The following is a 19,510-nucleotide window of genomic DNA, read 5'->3' on the forward strand; positions in this document are numbered from 1 at the left end:
TAGTTGAGATATCAAATACTTGGTTCAGAAATACTTCTGGTGAAAGGATAGCAAGGAGCCTCCTGAAGAAGGACATTCCATAATCTGGCAGCAAACACTGAGAAAAGCCTCTTTTCACATCCTTACCAGATGAACATTTGAAGACGGGCCTTTGCTGATAATCCTGACACTCATGGGGAAGCGTGTAGTCTTTCTGATGAGCCTGGATCAAAGCTGCATCAGGCTTTCAAATGTCAGAACCCGCACTTTGAATTGCGTCTGGATATGACTTGGAAATCAATTCAGTTGTAATAATCGTGGTTAATATTTTGGAACCATCATCAAATGTAGCCCCATATAGAGTTTGTTACAGTAATACATAACTAAGGATTGTGTTCTTGCATCATCAGGAGTGGGTGTGACTGGCACACAAGCTTTAACTGTGCAAACATACTCAACTAGCCCATTATTGATGCTAGATACTTGCTTAGGATCAAAACAGCTTCCTTAGATTCAGGGAAAGAAGAAATAGATGGCACCGAATCCCAAACTCTAAACTGTCTTCCCCAGTCAGTGACAAAGTAGTTGAACAGGAGCCCTCCAACACTACCTTCTGAGTCTGTCTGAAGCCAGACTGCAATGGATCTAGATAATCAACTTCATTCAGAAACTCTGTTGTTATGAGCCAAAAAAGAGATCCTTTTTAGATGTGGTTGCACTAATCCCTCCACAGATCCTACATCCTCAGGCTGCAGCAACTGAAATGAATTAACATAGAACAACTAAAGTTATGCCTTCAGGACCTGTATGTACTGTAATACAAAAGCCGAATCAGAAGGGATCCAAGTGATTTCATTAACAGAGTGCACATCATAATTTTTCATCCTGGGCTGTTGAGTGGTCCTTATTTTATTTTGTTATGGGCTGCTCAAAAGAACAGGTATAAGCTGATGGGCTAGTAGAATGTTATCAATGAATAACATTCATAATGATAACTCTTTTTATCTCTTTATGTGCAGCTGCCGATCACTCTCAAGGGGGTCTCAAACCTCTGCCTTGCCGTTTGCTTTAGTGGTGCTGTGATTGGATAGGGGCACAAGGTGTGTTTATGTGAGCCATTAAGAATTCAGTCTCAATCCCCAAGTCCTGCCTGCTACAGATTGTCTTTGACCTTTTTTCTTGCCTCTTAAATAAATACTAGGAGCTATTGTTTCTCTTGCCTCCTGATTCCCTTGACCATCAACTTAAATTATAAAAATAATTACCAAATGTGCCTTTAAATGTGTAAGTTTCCACAGTGGTAATTGGTTATTGGTTTGGTCACAGGGCTTAAGTTTGGGCCTTAAGTTCCTTGACAGACTAACTGATGGGAAGTAATGTACGAACCAGTTGAGAATCACTGATTTAGGCTATTGGAGATGGCCTTAGGGGTAAGGAGACATATTTCCTGTTACAGTATTTGTAATACGACTGTGGGGTGAGTGGTAGAGGAGAATGGGGAAGGCCCTGAAGCAGCCATGGTGGTAGTCCTTGGAGCCAAAGCAGTATCTTCTTGAAGACTAGCACAGATCATGTTACATTATGTTATATAAACACATGCTTTTGGTGTAGTAGCTCCCCCAGCTGTATTTGCAGAATTGCTTTGAGAGATCTTGGCAAAAGAATCTGTTGCCCTGTTACTGACTGACAACTGCTGCACTGGGATGAACAGCCTTTACTTTATGTAAGATAACTGGCTGTACTGGCCTAATGTTTCTAACATGCCGATAATATTAATCCAGAAATGTGGGAAAAGGGTGTTATTACTAGATGAGGCAAAAAAAAGGTTGATGCAAATATGGTTTTCATCAGATAAAGTATTGGTAAGTATTGGTAGGCTTGCGTTCTCAAAGAATGATTTAGGAAGAAATTGCAAATGCCTGTTGATCTCAGGATGTTCTACAGATCCAACTGTTGTTGAGTTGTCCAAACGTGACTTTTCCTGATAACGGCAATGTGACTCTGAAAAGTCAAAGCTCAGCAGCCAGATGCTGCAACAGATGTAAATGATAGATGATACCGGCTGTGAATGTTGTAATACAGATTTTCAGCTATTGGTGTGAATTAGATTTGTTGTGAAACTGGTACTAAATTGATTGCATTGGGTGCTGGTTCCCGTGAAATTACCACCATCTTTGGTTGGCAGCTTAATGGAAAGTAAGTAATATATGACATTTCTTGTAACATACGGAGTTACTTGATGTCAGGTGGATTTCCACCTGTATTTGTATACAGCGAGCATGAGATGTATTCTTTGTCTCATATAGCACTAAAGATAATCACAGTCACAAAAGGGACCTCCTAGTATAAAGAAAACAAAGCCTGCATACACAATCTGTGTATGCAGATTGCTCGGGTGCTTACTGAATGCTGTTCTAACAACTTGTTGAAATCTAATGTATTGATTTGGCTTTAATATGTGACTTTCCATATGCTTGCGTAGAATGCTTTAAAGCTAGATACTATTGTGTTCTGCCAGCTTGAGGAGGTTTTGCCTGTTTTAAGGTATATTACAAATATACTGATTGCTTAAATCCACCAAATGTGTTCACCTTTTGGAAAACATCATTTTACCTTGAATCATATGTTCCATTTTATTAGCCTCCTTCATATAGAAAATATGGCATTTGATACTTTTGTTTTTTTAAAGAAGCAATATCTTCTATGTGAAAGGAAGTTTTCTGTACATTTTCCCCATGTCTTTACATCATGGTAGTTTGAATAACCATGCTTCCATATTCACATCAACTTTTTTTGTTTTTGTTTTTCAATTTATACACAGCACTTGCTCTGAAATTTGGGGACTGAGTACACCAAATACGATAGATCAGTGGGATACAACAGGCCTATACAGCTTCTCTGAACAAACCAGGTGAATATTCTGCCCTGTGTCTCATTGTAGAGAACTTGTGGGAGGGTTTGGCTTTCAAGGGTCTGTCTAGTGGAAATGCTTCCTAGGTAACAAAGCATTTTAAAAATGATTTTGCCTGAGGTATTTTCAGCTGATGTTTTAACCAAAGAAATTCCGATTTTGAAGGAGAAATCCATCTCTCCGTGTTAGTGTTGTCTGAAAAGGGGAGAACCTGGGCAATGGTCTGGGTAGGGGAGTGCAGTCACGTGGTTTAGTGTTTCTTTAACAAGGCTGGAGCAGTTTACACACTGGTTTTTAATTAGCTGATCAGGTATGTGCATTCAAATATTTAGGGAGAGGAAACACAACTTATATAGGCTTTTGGTGTGTTTTTTTCCCCATGTCACCCTTTACTTGCATTGTGTACTGAGGCTCTGTCTTTCCCATCCCATGAGTCATGAATCCATCTGCATTTGTTTAGGCCTAGGCAGTCTATCTTAAAACCAGCAAAACATTTCAACTGGTAGCAGGGAGAGTGTGAACTGATAATGCTATAACAAGCAAGCACGATATGTGTCTGATGCAAGCTTCATGTTCCTAGCTGATGTGAACTGCTTGGTTATTTGACTGCAGTAAACTTAAGTGCAGTCTTGTATGGCAGAGGTACTTAAAGCAATAACTATTTGTCTTGGTCTAGTATTAGTTATTAATGGTGAGCAGGCTTAAGTGTGATGTAATGAAATATTCTGTGGTTTTTAACGCACCAAGTCACATTGATTCACATGTCAGTAACAGTAGTGTATGTTTTAACTTCAGCACTACCCAGTGTATTTGAGAAGAATACAAATGTCTGTTTTAGTTTCTGCATTTTGTATTTGGGGTGGGGTTAAAACTGTAAACTCAGTGGTTCTTATGAACTCATCTTATCTGTGATATTTTTAAATCGCTGAATATTTTGGATTGTTTTTCCTTCCCTTAGGTCTCTTGATGGCCGCCTGCAAGTATCCCACCGTAAAGGATTACCACATGTTATTTACTGCCGTTTGTGGCGCTGGCCTGATCTTCATAGTCATCATGAACTTAAGGCAATTGAAAACTGTGAATATGCATTTAATCTTAAAAAAGACGAAGTATGCGTAAATCCGTACCATTACCAGAGAGTGGAGACTCCAGGTAGGAAAGATGTCAAGCTGCTGTTGGCATAATGGCATGTCTATGCAAGATGATTTTACTAAACGCTTTACTAATACTTAGTGTGTGCAGAGTTGAAGTAAATGAAGTCCATATTACGCTTTTGGATACCCAAGAGCTTGAATGGGAATTTAATCCAAATTTTAATTTTAATAACAGTGTGTAAATGTTGAAATGTATTGTTTGTTTTATTAAACGCATGTGTTTGGAACATCTCAGTGTAATTTTGAATTACAGCATTTGCAAATGCAAGTATTACTTACAGCTGAAGCAGCATAGTTTGTTTCTGTGTCAGTTGTTTGCTCCATTGTGGAGACTTGGGACAAGTCACAGTAATATTTTAATGTAAATTAAAGAAATAATTAATCTGATACATGATATGCATACCTGAAGCTCCTCTTCTCCTTTAGGTTTATCCCTAAGTTAGCCCACATGCTCAGCCTTTGTTGGTGATTCTGGAGAGAGAATTCCAGAGATTGGACAGATGCTATAGTGTAGAGTACAAACGTACGTGCCCTAAATCCAGGTGTCATGGTGGATGTCCAAAATGTTTTATGGATTTTTTAATAACTTTTGTTTTGCCATTGGTACAAATAGCTCAAAGTCATTTGCATGCCCCTTCCTCATTCTGTACTCATAACCAGGCTATAATCTTAGAACTGCAGAGCTGGAAGGGAGTTTAGGACCTCCCCGTATTCTAAAGTATGAACCTGCAGAGGCCTTGAGATCATCAGGAGAAGGGCGTCTTTTTGCCCTGCCTCTCTCAAAGGCACCATTGTGAAGAAATGAGAGAGAGCCTTAATGGAGAATGTTTGTATGTGTTAAGTACTCTGAATTTGGAAGAGGGGTGCAGAGCAAATGTAATAGCCTTTAAGCTTCTTCTCTAAGACAGTGCTGAAGAAAATGAAAGCCAGAGCACTAAGACCAAGAATGATACCTTATCCACTTGATAAGTCTTGCTTGATTTTAAAGAAGGATTTCACTCAGGTAGCCTGTTGACTACTTCAGACACATTCTGGATTCTTTGGCTTTGACTGTCTCCCACATTCATCTTCTCAAAGCGGACATTTTTCAGCAGTTACAGCTAATGGATCTCAGTATTGCCATATATTGAGCCTGTATCCCTCTGCATGATTACCTAGAAATACGCCCTGTTAATCAGAGTGGGATTTCATTCTGAGAAGATATACACAGGATTGAATTTAATACTACAGATAGAAGGGTCGCTATTGGAAAACAGAGTCATTGTTGTTCTTAAATTTATGTTAGAGGGTCTATAACATCTTGGGATGTTTTCCTCTCAGTTCTTCCACCTGTCCTGGTGCCGCGGCATACTGAAATTTTGACTGAACTTCCACCACTTGATGACTATACTCATTCCATTCCCGAAAATACTAACTTTCCAGCAGGAATTGAACCACAGAGCAATTACATACCAGGTATTAAATATAAAAGCAAATTATATTGTTAATGGCTTTTGGATTTTGAAGGTTTGAGGTTCATCGTTTATAAGATGTCAAAGAAAAACAATGTGAGTACAAAACAGTCATGGCACCTGAGGCCATGGCTATTTGTAAAGCACTTTTGGGTGAAAGAAGTGAGTGTTCAACTCTCAGTAGGATCTTTGTTGGTATTGATGTCTGAGTCTGCTCAATTGAAATTAACGGGACATTGGAAATAGACAGTTCTTACTCTTTGATGCTCTTTGATATTTTGAATATGGGACAGCAGGGTGTCATCTATAGTAGACAGACAACAAAATAGTACTAAACTCTTAGAGATTTTATTTTGTGAAATCAGGGTCCAGCATAACTTGAAGAGTCATTGTTATTTGCAAGAAGCCTTTTGTCCTTCCAATATGTGAAAAATAGGCTCTTCTTGGATTTTCTTAGGTTGGAGGTATGAGAATCTAAATCCTCAGCAACCTAGCTGGTGGCACCAGCTTGATGGAATTGCCTGCCTACAGTCACCCATCTCAACAATTTTCTTAAAAGACAGATAAAACAAAGACAATTGTATTTTATTTTCCCCCAGACTTTTAACCTATATGTATCTCTTGTCCTCTTTAACTGCAGCTAGTTCTGGTACCCTTCAGAACTGTGATTTGGTTTTACAATATTTGGTTTTATGGTTCGTAGTTGTTGCTTGTTTGCTTGTATTTTACACAGGGCATCTAGAATGTTTTCTCAGATAGATAAGATTAAAAAAAAAGTAGGGAGATAAATCCAGACACTCTAAATATGGTTGGGAATTTAGGTTTTAGAAAACCTTCATAGAGTTTTTTTAAAGGTTAAAATGCATTTAGTGTCTTTCAAAACAGCTTTTTATCTGTATATGCAGCTAAATGTAGAGTTGACAGAATATTTTACTATGAGCTCCTTAGTCTAAGATGGCCCTACTGATTGTGGTTTGGCTTGCTTTTAGAGAGGGGTACAAGCAGCAATGTAGACGGCAGCTTTTTGATGTCTGTTTTTCATTTGTCTGGTACCTTGTTAGCCAGACAATACGCTGTCTGCCGTAAATCCATATATTCATAATGTAGAACAGACATGGACGCCTTGTGTTCCTCCACACATTGTTAAACTAGAGCTCCCACTCGCTGTGTTGCCTGGGGATGATGGGTGCTGAGACCCAACATATGAAGTGCCAGAGGGTGCTTACCCCACATGTGAATGAATTGTAATGTATCTGTAGACTCAGGTGAGTGGCAAGGAGGGGGAAAGGAAATTGAGATGGCTAGCTAATATTTTCCTTCTTCCATTTTGTAAGTTCCAAAAGAACAGTGGCATACTGAAATGAATTGGATCTATTAAGATAGTCACAAGTGCTCTTTCCTCTGTAAGCATATCTAAAAGTTAAAACCTGTAGTATGTTTACATTGCAAATGAAACTGAGAGGATCCCTCATTTTGATAACTCACTGATAATGCTTCATTCTTGCTAGAAACACCTCCACCTGGTTATATCAGTGAAGATGGAGAAACAAGTGACCAGCAGTTGAACCAAAGTATGGATACAGGTAAGATTGATTGATTGATTGATTGATTGATTGATTGATTGATTGATTGATTGTATTTATACCCCGCCTATCTAGTCATTTCGACCACTAGGCAGCTGAATAGTCTGAATCTTTACTATATGCTCAAATGCAGGAGTTTGGTGACTGTGATTGTGATTCAGTGAGTCTCTCTATGTACTGTCACAGATGTATTGTATTTACTTTGTTCCATCTTTCTACATTTTAAAGCACCTCACAACAAATCCAAAAAGTACATAACATTTATCTAATTTCATATTACAAATCAATTCCCATTAGAAAACCACAACCTGGCAAACAGAAGGCAAAATGGTCTAGAGTATGACTCCTGGAATGGCCAGGAGTATACTGTATTTGTTATTTCATCTCAGGATGGAGATGAAGAGACCAGGTATAGCAAGGAAAGGTTGAAGCTGTTGAGCAGACAGAGAATTGAGTATATCTGATCTGGGGGAAACAGCTAACAAGTGATATAATGTTAAGATATGATCTTCAAATATTTGAAGACTGGCAGTGTAGGTGGAGCAAATCCGTATTCTTTTACTTTAGAGGGTAGGACGTAAACCAATAAGTTCAAATTACAAGGACAGGAATTTTGACTACACACCAGACAGTTCAAGGAGTGTGACAATGGAACAGACTGTCTCAGAAAGCAGTAGACTCTTCATTAATGATGGGTGAGAATTTCTTTTGGTTACTTTTTAAAAAATTCTAAAGTTACAAGAGAAAAGAACTTCATATTAAAAAAACACATTTGGGAGAAAGTGAAACAGACAGATCTGTTAATCCATACTCTGATTTAAAGATCTTGAGGCACATTCTGGCTGATCACGTCTTAAGGAGAGGGAGCAGCAGATTTCCTACATCAGCAGGAACTGGAGTAGAGGGCCGCTGAGAGCCTTATGAACATCTGCTCTTGATCTTCTCTGGGAGTGTGTGCCAGATTCTGGGGGGAATGGCAGCAAAGTCTCTGCCATGGATATTACTTACATTAACAGAAGCACTTGTATCGGCCTGTCTACCTAAATGGACAGCTATTTGTAGAGGCCAGTCTTGAGTACTGTGTGTCCAGGCTTTAAAGGTAAACAAAAACTACTTTTTTAAAAAAAAAAATATTTTTATTTTTAACAAGGGGATGACAAAAAGGAAAAGGGGAATTGAGGTTAATAGGGAAGAGGAGAAACAATAACATACTAACATCCATTCTATACCTATTGCCATATCAAAATTCCAAATTATTCTTTTTACTATTTTCTGCCTTCCAGGTTTAAGTTCTCGTTTCAGTATATGCTCTTCATACGCTGCCTGTTGATTCAGTCCATTTGTAGAATAAATTCCATCTTTCTGTTGCCTTTTGTAAAGGACAGTCCTTCATAACTTCTGATAAAATGTCCATTTCTGCTGTTTCCCGTATCTTTATAAGATCTTGTTTCGGTACCGTCGGACTTTTCCAATTTTTGGCATAGAGAATTCTGGCTGCAGTAACTGTGTATATGACTATATATTCCTTTGTCTTATCTATATTATCAGGTATCATACTCAATAAAAACAGTTCTGGAGTTAATGGCACCTTACAAAGCAATATTTGTTGCAACACAGCATGTACTCTTTTCCAATACTGTTTCGCTACTCTACATGATAATAGCTTCCCACTTGTGCTTCACATTTCCAACACACATTTGATACATCTGTATACATCTTCGACAGTTTTTCTGGAGTCATATGCCCCCTATAAAACATCTTGTATATATTCTCCTTAAAAGTAACCGATCTTGTCAGCTTTATATTATTTTGCCATATTTTCAACCATTGATCAATATCAGTATTATGCCCTATGTTTTGTGCCCACTTAATCATACAGTCTTTAACCATTTCATCTTGCATTTTAATTTCTAACAGATAGTTATGCAGTTTTTAAACAATTTTATCTTTTGAACCTAATAAAAGCTTACCAAACATTGTCTGAGTAGAAACATTCTATTTTGTCTTTTGTGTATCTACTGTAGATTCCAGCTGTACTCTGGACCACCAGTCTATATAGATATTCTGTGTCTCTAGCTCTTCTTTAGACCTTAGTTCACCATCCTTTTTAAATAAATCTTGGTATCTTAAAAGTTGTGCTTTTGTCATGAGATTAGGTTGTGTAAAGGTCTCTATAGGTGAAACCCATACAGGTGTTTTGTGATAAATTTGTTGTATAATCTTTCTCCACATTCCCAATAAAGCTCTTCTTATCATATGAAAATTAAAATGCTTTTGCTCTTTATCCTTTTTATACCATAGATAAGTGTGCCAGCCTAATTGTAAATCGTATCCCTCCAAGTTAAGTAATCTATCATTTTCCAAAGTTATCCATTCTTTTATCCAATCTAAAATACAGGGTCTATAATACAGAACCCAATCTGGAAGACCAAAGCCAGCCCTTTGTTTAGTATCTTGGATTGCCTTAATTTTAATTCTTGGTTTTTTACCTTGCCGTACAAATCTCATAATTATCTTACTAAGTTCTTGGAAAAAGGACTGTTTTAATATGATAGGAATTGTCTGAAATAAGAATAGGATTTTTGGCAAAAGGTAAACAACAACTTCTGGAGTTCAGCCTGAAAATAAAAAAACTATAGCCAGAGTAGTTCTTTGGAAATCACCCATTGACAGTGTCATCTGGAAGGTGAGCAGCAGCATTTGCCTTTACCTGCAGCTTTGGAGTTGTGTTCAAAAGTACTCCAACTCTGAAAGCATTAATTACCAAGAGTTAGTTACCAAGAGTCAGTATGCCAGTGTTTTTTAATCTAAAAAGGTTAACTAGCTAGTATTGCCAGCAGTTTGTCTGGAAGTGCTCACCTGGCTCAGCAACTACTCAAATGGGGGAAAACAGAAGAGGATTTTCTTCTCTCTCAGGTCCATTCACAGGCCAGAAGTAGGAAAGGATTCCCACAAGGCAGTCTTGTATAAGAGAAAAAGTACTAAGATTTTGTCTCCCTTTCAACTTTAGAGACAGTCGCACTTGAGGATGGGGAGTGAACTGCTTAACTCTGTGCTCACAGCAGGAAGGGGGTATCTTCTCAAGCCCAGTTAATGTGTAATTAAGAACCAGGTTTGATCTGTTTGGTTGTTAAGAGACTCTAGTTTAAACAAGTCCCATATGCCACCTTTGGATCCATCAACAAACTGCAGTCCATTCTAAACTAGGAACCAAACAGTAGTCTGTGCATTCTCAGGAATCATGCTCTGAGCTAACTGGGTTTTCCTTAACTGGAGAAAGGTGGCATAGAAATGGAAATAAATTAATACATTTTTAGTAAAGCAATAATTGGATTTTTGTTGTAGATGTTAGGGGTTGCCTTGTCTGTTGTGCTGACACTTGGAATTTGGGGCTCAGATTGTTATTTGGCTAATAAAACAGAAAAGCCAGAGGTCCACTTGAGCCCTGTAATAATCTGAACAAGTAACCACTACTTGTGCCTTGGTCACCGTATTGACCCCGATTCTCAATTAACGAAGAAAAAAGCAGTTCAATGAAGCATATTCATATTAGTCAGTGCAGCAATTTAAGTAGGGTTAAATCTTTGGATATCTGTGAGTTTTGCACCAAGAGTTAAATGGAAGTTTTATGATTGGTGAGTAGTACAAAAACTGTGCTGATGAGTGCTCATGAACAGGATTCCTGTGTCCAGTTCCTTGGAATGTGGTGCAAACAGATTGTGTTGTGTGCAGACCAAAGGGCATTGCTTTGTCAGAGGACAAACACATTGGTTTTTCTTCTTTGTGGGAAGCTTACATGACAGGATAGAGAAAAGTCCGTTTATCAGCTTTTTCAGCTGCCTTCCATGTACCCTATGCACTGATTTCATAACTTGTTTTTTGTTTTGCTTTTGCTGGTGGGATGGTCTAAATTGTAAGCCAAATCGATTTACCAGAGGAAACAGTGTGGTTCTCTTTCCACAGGCGATGACATCTCAGCATCTCCTTCCCTCCTTTTGCCCATAACGTATAAACCTGGAGTTTTCTCAGTCGTTAAGAGTACAGAACGTTAGCCTCTGCATTTGGCTCCTGCCAGTTAATAGAATTAATGACGTCTTAAGCAGTTCAAAAGCAAAGACGGGCTTATTTTCCAAAGAGTTGGATTGTAGTTGGATAGTAGCTGTCTTGGAATATCTTTGGGGTCAATGGCTAACACATGGTTGTGTTTGTAAAAATTGACCCAGAGATCTCCAAATGTCTGTTGCACAGTGTTGCAGTGTAATGCTAGCATGTGGAAGAACATGACCACCAGCACTGTCTGAATCACACAAGTGAGTGTGTTTTGAAATAACAGTCTTGATTAACTCCACAGGTTCTCCAGCAGAATTGTCTCCTAGCACACTCTCTCCTGTCAATCACAGCCTAGGTAAGCTTGTCTCACTTTACCCTCTGCTTCTTGTGCTGGAAACGATAAGGGGGCTCTATCCAGAAAGAGGCATCTGTTGCTAGAGATGAACAAAGGCAGCATTAAAATTTGTTTCAGGCAGCTAAGACCTCATGTTTCTTGAGTCTACCCATGCCCTGTGGGTAGGACTTGGTGGGCTATCAGTTATTGGGCTCCATATCACCTTGTCAGCATGATCATTGGCGCCTGATGGTGGGATTAGTAACTCAACATCATTGGAGGCTATGGTTTTATAATCTGTTTATTCTTTGATTGTCACTGTACAGACAGCCTCATTTCTACCACTCCACTATGTGGGGTCTGTGTTCTGGTGTCAGTTCCAAGCAGAGGATGAATTTTGAAGTAGGGAAAGCTGCGGGAAGAGCAACTTGTTTGTTCCATTATTTCTCTGGGCCTCTTTTTAAAAAAAAGGAACGGAGGGACGGTTCTGCACTGTCTGAGTATTAGTTGTTGGAGTAATACCACACAGATGCGGCCCTAGTAGTGTGGGTTTTGTAGAGTTAAAACAGGACAACAGAGGGGTTAATTGTCTGCACATGCGTGATAATGTAGATGGTGATAGACTGAAAGCCCCCAAAGTTAGGGCAGTAGAAAGTAGAGATGGGATTCAGTTTCAGAAAGTTGAGGCAGTTGTAAAACATGTCTGTTGTGTCGTAAGTTTATAGATTGACAATGGTAACATGTAACATTTATATAGTGCCTTCTGGATTCTGAAAAGGCGTTACATTCATTTGGAGCCATTCTTTGAACAGCCCAGTTAGGTTTGTACTGTAGAAAGAGAGCTGAAATGGAGAGACACCTGCGTGCTATAGGTTTATGACTGAGGCGAGACTCGAATCAAGTTCAGAGCACATTCACACAATGCCTCTGCTGTAATCACTGTTCCTAACAGGCCCTGTTTGCTGCATCTGTGGGTTGCTATAAAGACGTCATTCTGTTAATGTAGTCATGTGGTAGCAGTTGCTGAGTTGTGTACTAGTGACATTAGGAAGCTGTCGTATACTCAGTCAGAGTGCAGATCCATCTCGCCCAGTATTTCAGCTCTACCTAGCATCAGCTTTCCAGGGTTTGAGGTAGAATACTTTCTGGGAGCTACCTGGAGCTCTTTCTCTGATATTAACTGGTTTTGTCCCATGCAGGGTTTAGCTTCCAAAATCAAATGGAAATAGGTGTGTTTGAGGTGGTACTCAGCTACAGAAAACTGCCTGATTCCTGTTTTCGGACTAAGTGAATGGGACCAAAGAATAAAATCAAATTGATTGTCTTATTAACAGCATTCTATATACTAATCTTAGCCTTAGATGTCCAAAGAGTTCCCTGAAAGCTAAATGCCTGAACATGCTTCACTCTTCATCTTCTGTTCATGCCTTCTGCTTCCTGGTTCTCTTTTTAATAGTGTTTTTAGTTTAAATTATGACACTGTAGTGTGGAATCAATTTGCTGATAATGGGACATGTGATGTAGAGGCACCTGAAAGCATCATCAGAAGTGTCTGTCAGGTGTACAAGATGCACCATGCTGGACAAACAGCACAGACAAACCAAATGTTCCAGACAAAAAAAAAAGTTCTGTTCCTTTCTGCTAAAGTAGTTGCAGAGAAGTTAGAAGGCTCAGGAGATGGCAGTGAGCATTTTAAAATCAAGATGTTGGCCTGTTGACCTTTATAAGAGGAGATGAATCAGAAGAAATAGAACATAAAGATTTTGAAGAGAGTGTATTAAACACAATCTATTCAAACATCCTTCAGCTACATTTTGAAGTGAGAATAGAAAACTGAAGCAGTTATAATGTGTAGGCAGAACTCTTTTGGCATAGTATAAATGAAGGCAAGATAGTCTTCTTTATAGCCATGCATAGCAGTTTATTGTCAAAAGTTTTAGAAGTCTGGCACATACTAACAGAAGAATTACTTCTTTCTCCCCTCCAGACTTGCAGCCAGTTACCTATTCAGAACCTGCATTTTGGTGTTCAATAGCATATTATGAATTGAATCAGAGAGTGGGAGAAACCTTCCATGCATCGCAGCCTTCACTTACCGTAGATGGCTTTACGGATCCATCAAACTCTGAAAGATTCTGCCTAGGGTTGCTCTCCAATGTGAATAGAAATGCCACTGTGGAAATGACAAGACGGCACATAGGTATGACCACATGACCAGTTGTTTCTTTCTCAGATCTTCTTTACCTTGAATCTTGGCTCTGAAACAGGCCCATAGAGCTAGTTAAGTGAGCTAGTAAGCAGCAAAAATTTTTTGCAGTGGCCTATAAAGTGCTTGCTAGAAGAATACAATCATCCGTCTGGCAATGGGTTACAATAAATAAATAAATAATAAATAAATTATGAAGACATGCCTTAGCAAACATAAGAACATAAGAAGAGCCCTGCTTGGATCAGGCCAAGGGCCCATCTAATTCCTGTATCTCACAGTGGCCTCTCCAGATGTCTCTGGGATTACACGAGACAACTAGATACCTGTCTCCTGATCCCCCTCCCCTGCATCTGGCATTTGGAGATACCTTCCTTTTAAGTCTGGAGATTGTACATCCCCATCATAGCTTGTAACCTGCAATGGACAAGATCATTTTCAGTTTGGCTTGTGAGTTGGATCGTGTAAATTTTAAGCTGCATTTGTTTTCTCTCCCCTCCCTCCAACCTGCAGGAAGGGGAGTACGTCTGTATTATATTGGTGGGGAAGTTTTTGCTGAGTGCCTAAGTGATAGTGCAATCTTTGTTCAGAGCCCCAATTGTAATCAAAGATACGGATGGCATCCTGCAACTGTGTGCAAAATCCCACCAGGTAAGAGACATAAAGCAAACGGAAGAGTTCAGTCTGTTGAATTGTGTTTGCTTGGTTGTAACATCTTGAGAGACATTTCATTAAAAGGAGGTGGGATTAAATCATTTTAGCATGCTTGGTAAGAGATTCACTTGCCGTTTAATCACTAGGAGTCTTTGACCATTTTTCTGTTACAGGTTGCAACTTGAAGATCTTTAATAACCAGGAATTTGCTGCTCTTTTGGCTCAGTCTGTAAATCAGGGCTTTGAAGCAGTGTACCAGTTAACCCGAATGTGTACCATAAGAATGAGTTTTGTCAAAGGATGGGGAGCTGAATACAGGTACAGAGCGGCTTTTTCCTCCCCTTATTGGTAGACCTACCCTGTGATTGGACTGCATTCACAGGTTCATACATGGATGCAGTCAAAGCTGGAGCTCATGGGCATAACATAATCAAGTGTTTAGTTTCTTTTTTAAGAAAAGGAGACCAGCTAGTTGTAGGTTGTTTCATATTCTGCTCTAGGGAACCCAAACATACAGTGATTAGCAATGGCAGGGAAGCTTTTCAGCTACTGTGAGGACAGTTCTGTCTGGGTATTGGTTGTTGACGGTAATAAACCTTATCTATCTACTGGCTGTATTATTGGAGAGGGAACGACTGAGTTGATAAGAGGAAACATTCAGATCTTTCAGGCTTGAGCAGTGTTTTGCGTGAGTGAACAGTGGGTTGCGTTCTAAAACAAAGCATATTTTGTTACTCTCAAGGGTTCACTGCAGGCAAGTCTATGTAAAAATGGGTTCCTACAGATAGACAGTAGGGACGTGGTGGCGCTGTGGGCTAAACCGCAGAAGCCTGTGCTGCAGGGTCAGAAGACCAGCAGTCATAAGATCGAATCCATGCGACAGAATGAGCTCCCGTCGCTTTTCCCAGCTCCCGCCAACCTAGCGGTTCGAAAGCATGCAAATGCAAGTAGATAAATAGGGACCACTTCGGTGGGAAGGTCACGGCATTCCGTGTCAAAGTCGCACTGGCCATATGACCACGGAAGATTGTCTTCGGACAAAACGCTGGCTCTATGGCTTGGAAACGGGGATGAGCACCGCCCCCTAGAGTCGAACACGACTGGACAAAAATTGTCAAGGGGAACCTTTACCTTTATAGATAGACAGTATTAATATATTAACGCTCAGCCTGCTCTAAAACTAAAGATGAAATTGATGTCTCCCAACAGCACTGATGAGCCATGTTATGTCCTGTGGGTGCTCTGGATGGGGATTGTCAAATGTCTGTATGGGACTACATTGTGGAGGATTTATATTGCAGGAACGGGCAGTAAGAACATTGGGTTCTGCCTTTCTTTTAGTGTCTTGCATTAGATTTCCAAGTAGATTTAGCTCCTGGTACTTTTTAAAAAGGGAGTAAGACTGAATGTGTTGAAGAAATGTAGCTGAGCTTGGATTAATTGCTTCTGTCTCAACTTTCCTGGTCATTACCAGTAAATTGTGCCCCTACACAATGGTGTTAGCATACTCACTCTCATTTGGGTGTTCCAAAAGGAGGAAGATTCACACATTGTAGGAATCAAATAGATTATGCAAGCCAGGTCTTATATAATGCTGGTGGAGCAGATTGTTCTACCAGTGTACTTACATGGACACGCAGGATGAGAGCAATCTGAAGAGCCTTCATCAGCATCTGAACCACATTGGGTTCTTTCAGCACCAGGGCCAACTGTCAGCCTCCCGGTCACTCCTTCCCCAGCAACTAGTCAACTAGGCTCCCTCACTCATTGCCATTTCTTGTGGTCTTCTTGGGGTGTCCTGCAAGGCAACGGGTTGCAGAGCAGGGCTTCTATGAGGCTGGCTTCATTGTGCATTTTCTTCTATGCTTTTGCCCTTTTCCAGGCGGCAGACGGTAACAAGCACTCCTTGTTGGATTGAGCTTCACCTGAATGGACCTCTACAATGGCTGGATAAAGTATTGACTCAAATGGGCTCCCCATCAGTGCGCTGCTCCAGCATGTCGTAAAACTCCTTCTCATTACTGGTGGGCTTAAGATACAAAGTCCAGGCAACAGACTCAAGTCTAACAGCTCGTCTGTCATAGTAGCTCATGTGTGGTCTCCATGAACTGTTTTCCTATCCAAAAAGTTCTGTGAGATAATGTGTGTGTGTGTGTGTGTGTGTGTGTGTGTGTGAGTGAGAGAGAGAGAGAGAGAGAGAGAGAGAGAGAGAGAGAGTAAATGATAGAAAGGGAGAGAGAGAGAGAGAGAGAAAGCAAGCACTTGAGGGTCTTGTCAATTTTAAAGCACCTTGTGAATTTTGTTTCCTATACTCTGATGCTAGGTGAAATGTTAGTGTATAGAAACACCTTCTTCTGAAGGAGGGAGGGTCATTTAAAAAGACTTTAATGGTGTTTTTATTGGGTATATATAAATCGAGTGTCCTAAAGGTTTACCAATAACATGGACAGTTTGATTATTGTATTATTCCCTCCCCCCTCAATATGACACCATTCTGCTGTCCCAAGTTTTAATTTCCATTGGTAGACATGCAGACCTCTTTGATTTAGGCAGCCATGTTGTAAAAGCCCAAGTTCTTGCTTTTCCATATTTTTTATATTTTTATATATAAATATATATGCAGGCTTTTGCTGCCCGATAACAGACTTCTGTTCCAAAACAAACTCTCCTTGCCCCAGTGTGTACATAACCCCCGAGTGTGTGAGGTGCCTGCCACCTTTATAGGTGCTTTGCGTTCCATTGTTTGAAATCATGGGCGTCGAGCATACTTAAAAGGCCTCACATGTGAACTGTAAATGTGAGTTGATTTTTCTCTCTCCCACTTCCCTTTGGCCAAATCATGCTTAGAAGAGTTTTTTTCTCTCCTCTGCCCATCCAGGATGGTTTGTCTATTACTTTCAGTGGAAGCTGTGGCCCTACTGCTTCAAGGCTCCTTTTGTACCTCTGTGTTTAAAAACATGGGGTGAGGGAGGGGAGGCAGTCCTCAAAGAGGCACTGGTGGGCTTGTGCAGCTGTAACACTGCTTGTTTTGTAGCCACAGTTTAGAGATCAGGAACAGGCTTGATCAGCAATAGGGGGTGTTCTCCGCTTTCCTGGTGACACACACATCTCTCTTTACCATCGTATAGGCACAGTAAGTTTTACTGTGGTGCCTATGCCAACAGAGTGCCAATATTAAACAGGATTTTAAATCCCCACCGAAAAAAGACAGGATAGTGTTACCGTGGCTTAATAATGCTACCTTGATGAGGCTTTGCAAGGAAGGAGGAGCAGTATTAGGGTCCAGTTTGTGGTCCAAGCATAGTGGGCACATTACCCCTAAATTTTGGAGTGAACCCTTTCCCTCAGACCACGGACCATGTATTGGAAGGGTTTTTTCACCCAGGTGAAAGGAGCAAACACCCTTTCCTCATCTCCCTGATTTCTTGCAGCAGCCCATGGTCTGGAGCACCAGAAAATCGTGAATCTTCAGTGCATGTGTGTATCCATCAGAAAATAAAGTGTAGCTCCTGAATCTTATTTCGACACTCTCCCCCCCCCCCCCCAAAGAGGGACCTATCTGTTGCAGATCCCATGCTACCTTGTCTTAGGTAAATGAGGAGAACATTCATGCATTCTTCAAACTGAGAAGCAGCGATAAGATGTCAGTGATGCTTTTGTGTCATGATATCCTTTACAAGATGAATCTTCAGTTATCTATGTAACTGGGATGAATATATGGAATCTTGCAAGCTGAACTTGAGTTCCTTGTACTCAGATGCCTTTTTTAAAAGATGGTTGGGGGCAATCTGGAAAGAAGGTTGCCTCACCTTCAGATCGGCTGATGAGGTGGGAGGGCAAGCAAGCTCCAGCTTCTCTTCCCAGGTTCTTCCATCTCCCACTGCCCTAGTACAATGGGGCCACAGGTGTGCCCCATAGTAGATGAAATTGGACTAGACGCAACTTTGGAAGGACAGGGATGTCAGAAGATATGCTCTCTTTCTCTCCCATTTCACTGGTAGGCTTTTAAAGGGGAGATTTAGACGTCACAAGGTAAACTTTGGCAGCCCTAGAAGTGTACACCACCCTTACACACAGTCAAAATGTGACTTCCGCTATATTTGATCACAAAACCTGACATTTCATTGAAGTCTTACAGGGCTGGTCAGACCCACTTCACATGGTGTAGTCCTTGAGAATCCCTTATGGAAGGGAGGAACCTTTGCAGAATTAGTTGTTTCTGCAGACTCCCCAAGAAGGACTCTAGTACATGTTATTGTGAACCCTGGGACACTACATCTGGACTTTGCTTTAAAAAGTATTTTGAATTATATTCTACGGATAAGCCTGGGTGGGGTAACTGTAAGGGTTGGGAAACTGTATAGAAGGGTTTTTCTGACTTGAAAAATATACACCTTACTAACAATCTTGTGGTCTAGCTGTCTGTCATTCTCTTGATGTTGTGGCAGAAGCAGAGTTGCCTTTTGTCTCTTTTCTTTCCTTCTCCCCCCCAACCCCCCTCACCCCAGATTGTTCAGTTGCACTAGAACTGTACTTTGTAAGTACATTTATCGACAACTTCAGCTTTCAGAACAAATGTGGCCAGTGTTAAGCTTTGTGATCAGCTGACTGAACGGATAATAGTGATGGATATTTTTATGCCATAATAAATAGGGCATAGGAGCAATACCAAAAATAAAGCCTGGGGTGGGGGTGGGGAACCGAGTGAATCAGGCCATTTAAAAAAATTGGCACAGCGGTTACCAATTTGTGTAGTTTTACCAGTAGTCTAATGTATTGGTAGAACTTGTGAACCTAAGAGATAAGCTTTCATGCGTGTTGCATTTGCCTAATATGTGAATACACTAATAAAGTTTTAATTCTCACTGCTGTTTGTTTGAATGGTTCAGCAGCTCGGAAGGCTTGTGTCTATCTCAGCTGTGAATATAGCTGGGCTATATCAACAACATTGTGCTGCTAGCTTCGCAAACCCAAGGAAAAGTGAGTCCCTGGCCCTTGGCACTGCATGGCAAAGTTCTCATGAAACTGGAGACGATTTCAGAAGCTTTCTGCTTTGTGACATGGGGGTGGCCTTGTTACATACCATGCAAAAACAACAACAACAACTCACATGCACACACAAAAAAAACAAACGTTTCTATATGTAAAAAACAAACTGACACTCATTGTGTTGAGCTTTAGATTCTCA

General features: G+C 40.3%; 1 protein-coding gene across 15 annotated transcripts in view; it reads left to right on the top strand.

Annotated features, from left to right (window-relative positions):
• SMAD2 (SMAD family member 2) overlaps positions 1–19,187 on the top strand; it is a 54,695-nt gene extending 35,508 nt beyond the window's left edge. For 9 of the 15 annotated variants that reach the window (XM_020804867.3, XM_072992956.2, XM_072992958.2 and 6 more), the window contains exons 3-11: positions 2,801–2,890; positions 3,849–4,042; positions 5,365–5,499; positions 7,004–7,078; positions 11,430–11,483; positions 13,450–13,662; positions 14,182–14,319; positions 14,496–14,640; positions 16,205–19,187. In XM_020804867.3, the coding sequence (XP_020660526.1) occupies positions 2,801–2,890; positions 3,849–4,042; positions 5,365–5,499; positions 7,004–7,078; positions 11,430–11,483; positions 13,450–13,662; positions 14,182–14,319; positions 14,496–14,640; positions 16,205–16,328 (1,168 nt within the window). In that variant the 3' untranslated portion in view covers positions 16,329–19,187. The remainder of the gene's footprint in view (positions 1–2,800; positions 2,891–3,848; positions 4,043–5,364; positions 5,500–7,003; positions 7,079–11,429; positions 11,484–13,449; positions 13,663–14,181; positions 14,320–14,495; positions 14,641–16,204) is intronic. The other 6 variants (XM_078384147.1, XM_078384146.1, XM_078384148.1 and 3 more) reach the window with 1 other exon arrangement.
• Positions 19,188–19,510: the final 323 nt, after the last annotated feature.

Source organism: Pogona vitticeps, chromosome 2, assembly GCF_051106095.1.
Source record: "Pogona vitticeps strain Pit_001003342236 chromosome 2, PviZW2.1, whole genome shotgun sequence".
NCBI classification, from domain to species: Eukaryota; Metazoa; Chordata; class Lepidosauria; order Squamata; family Agamidae; genus Pogona; species Pogona vitticeps.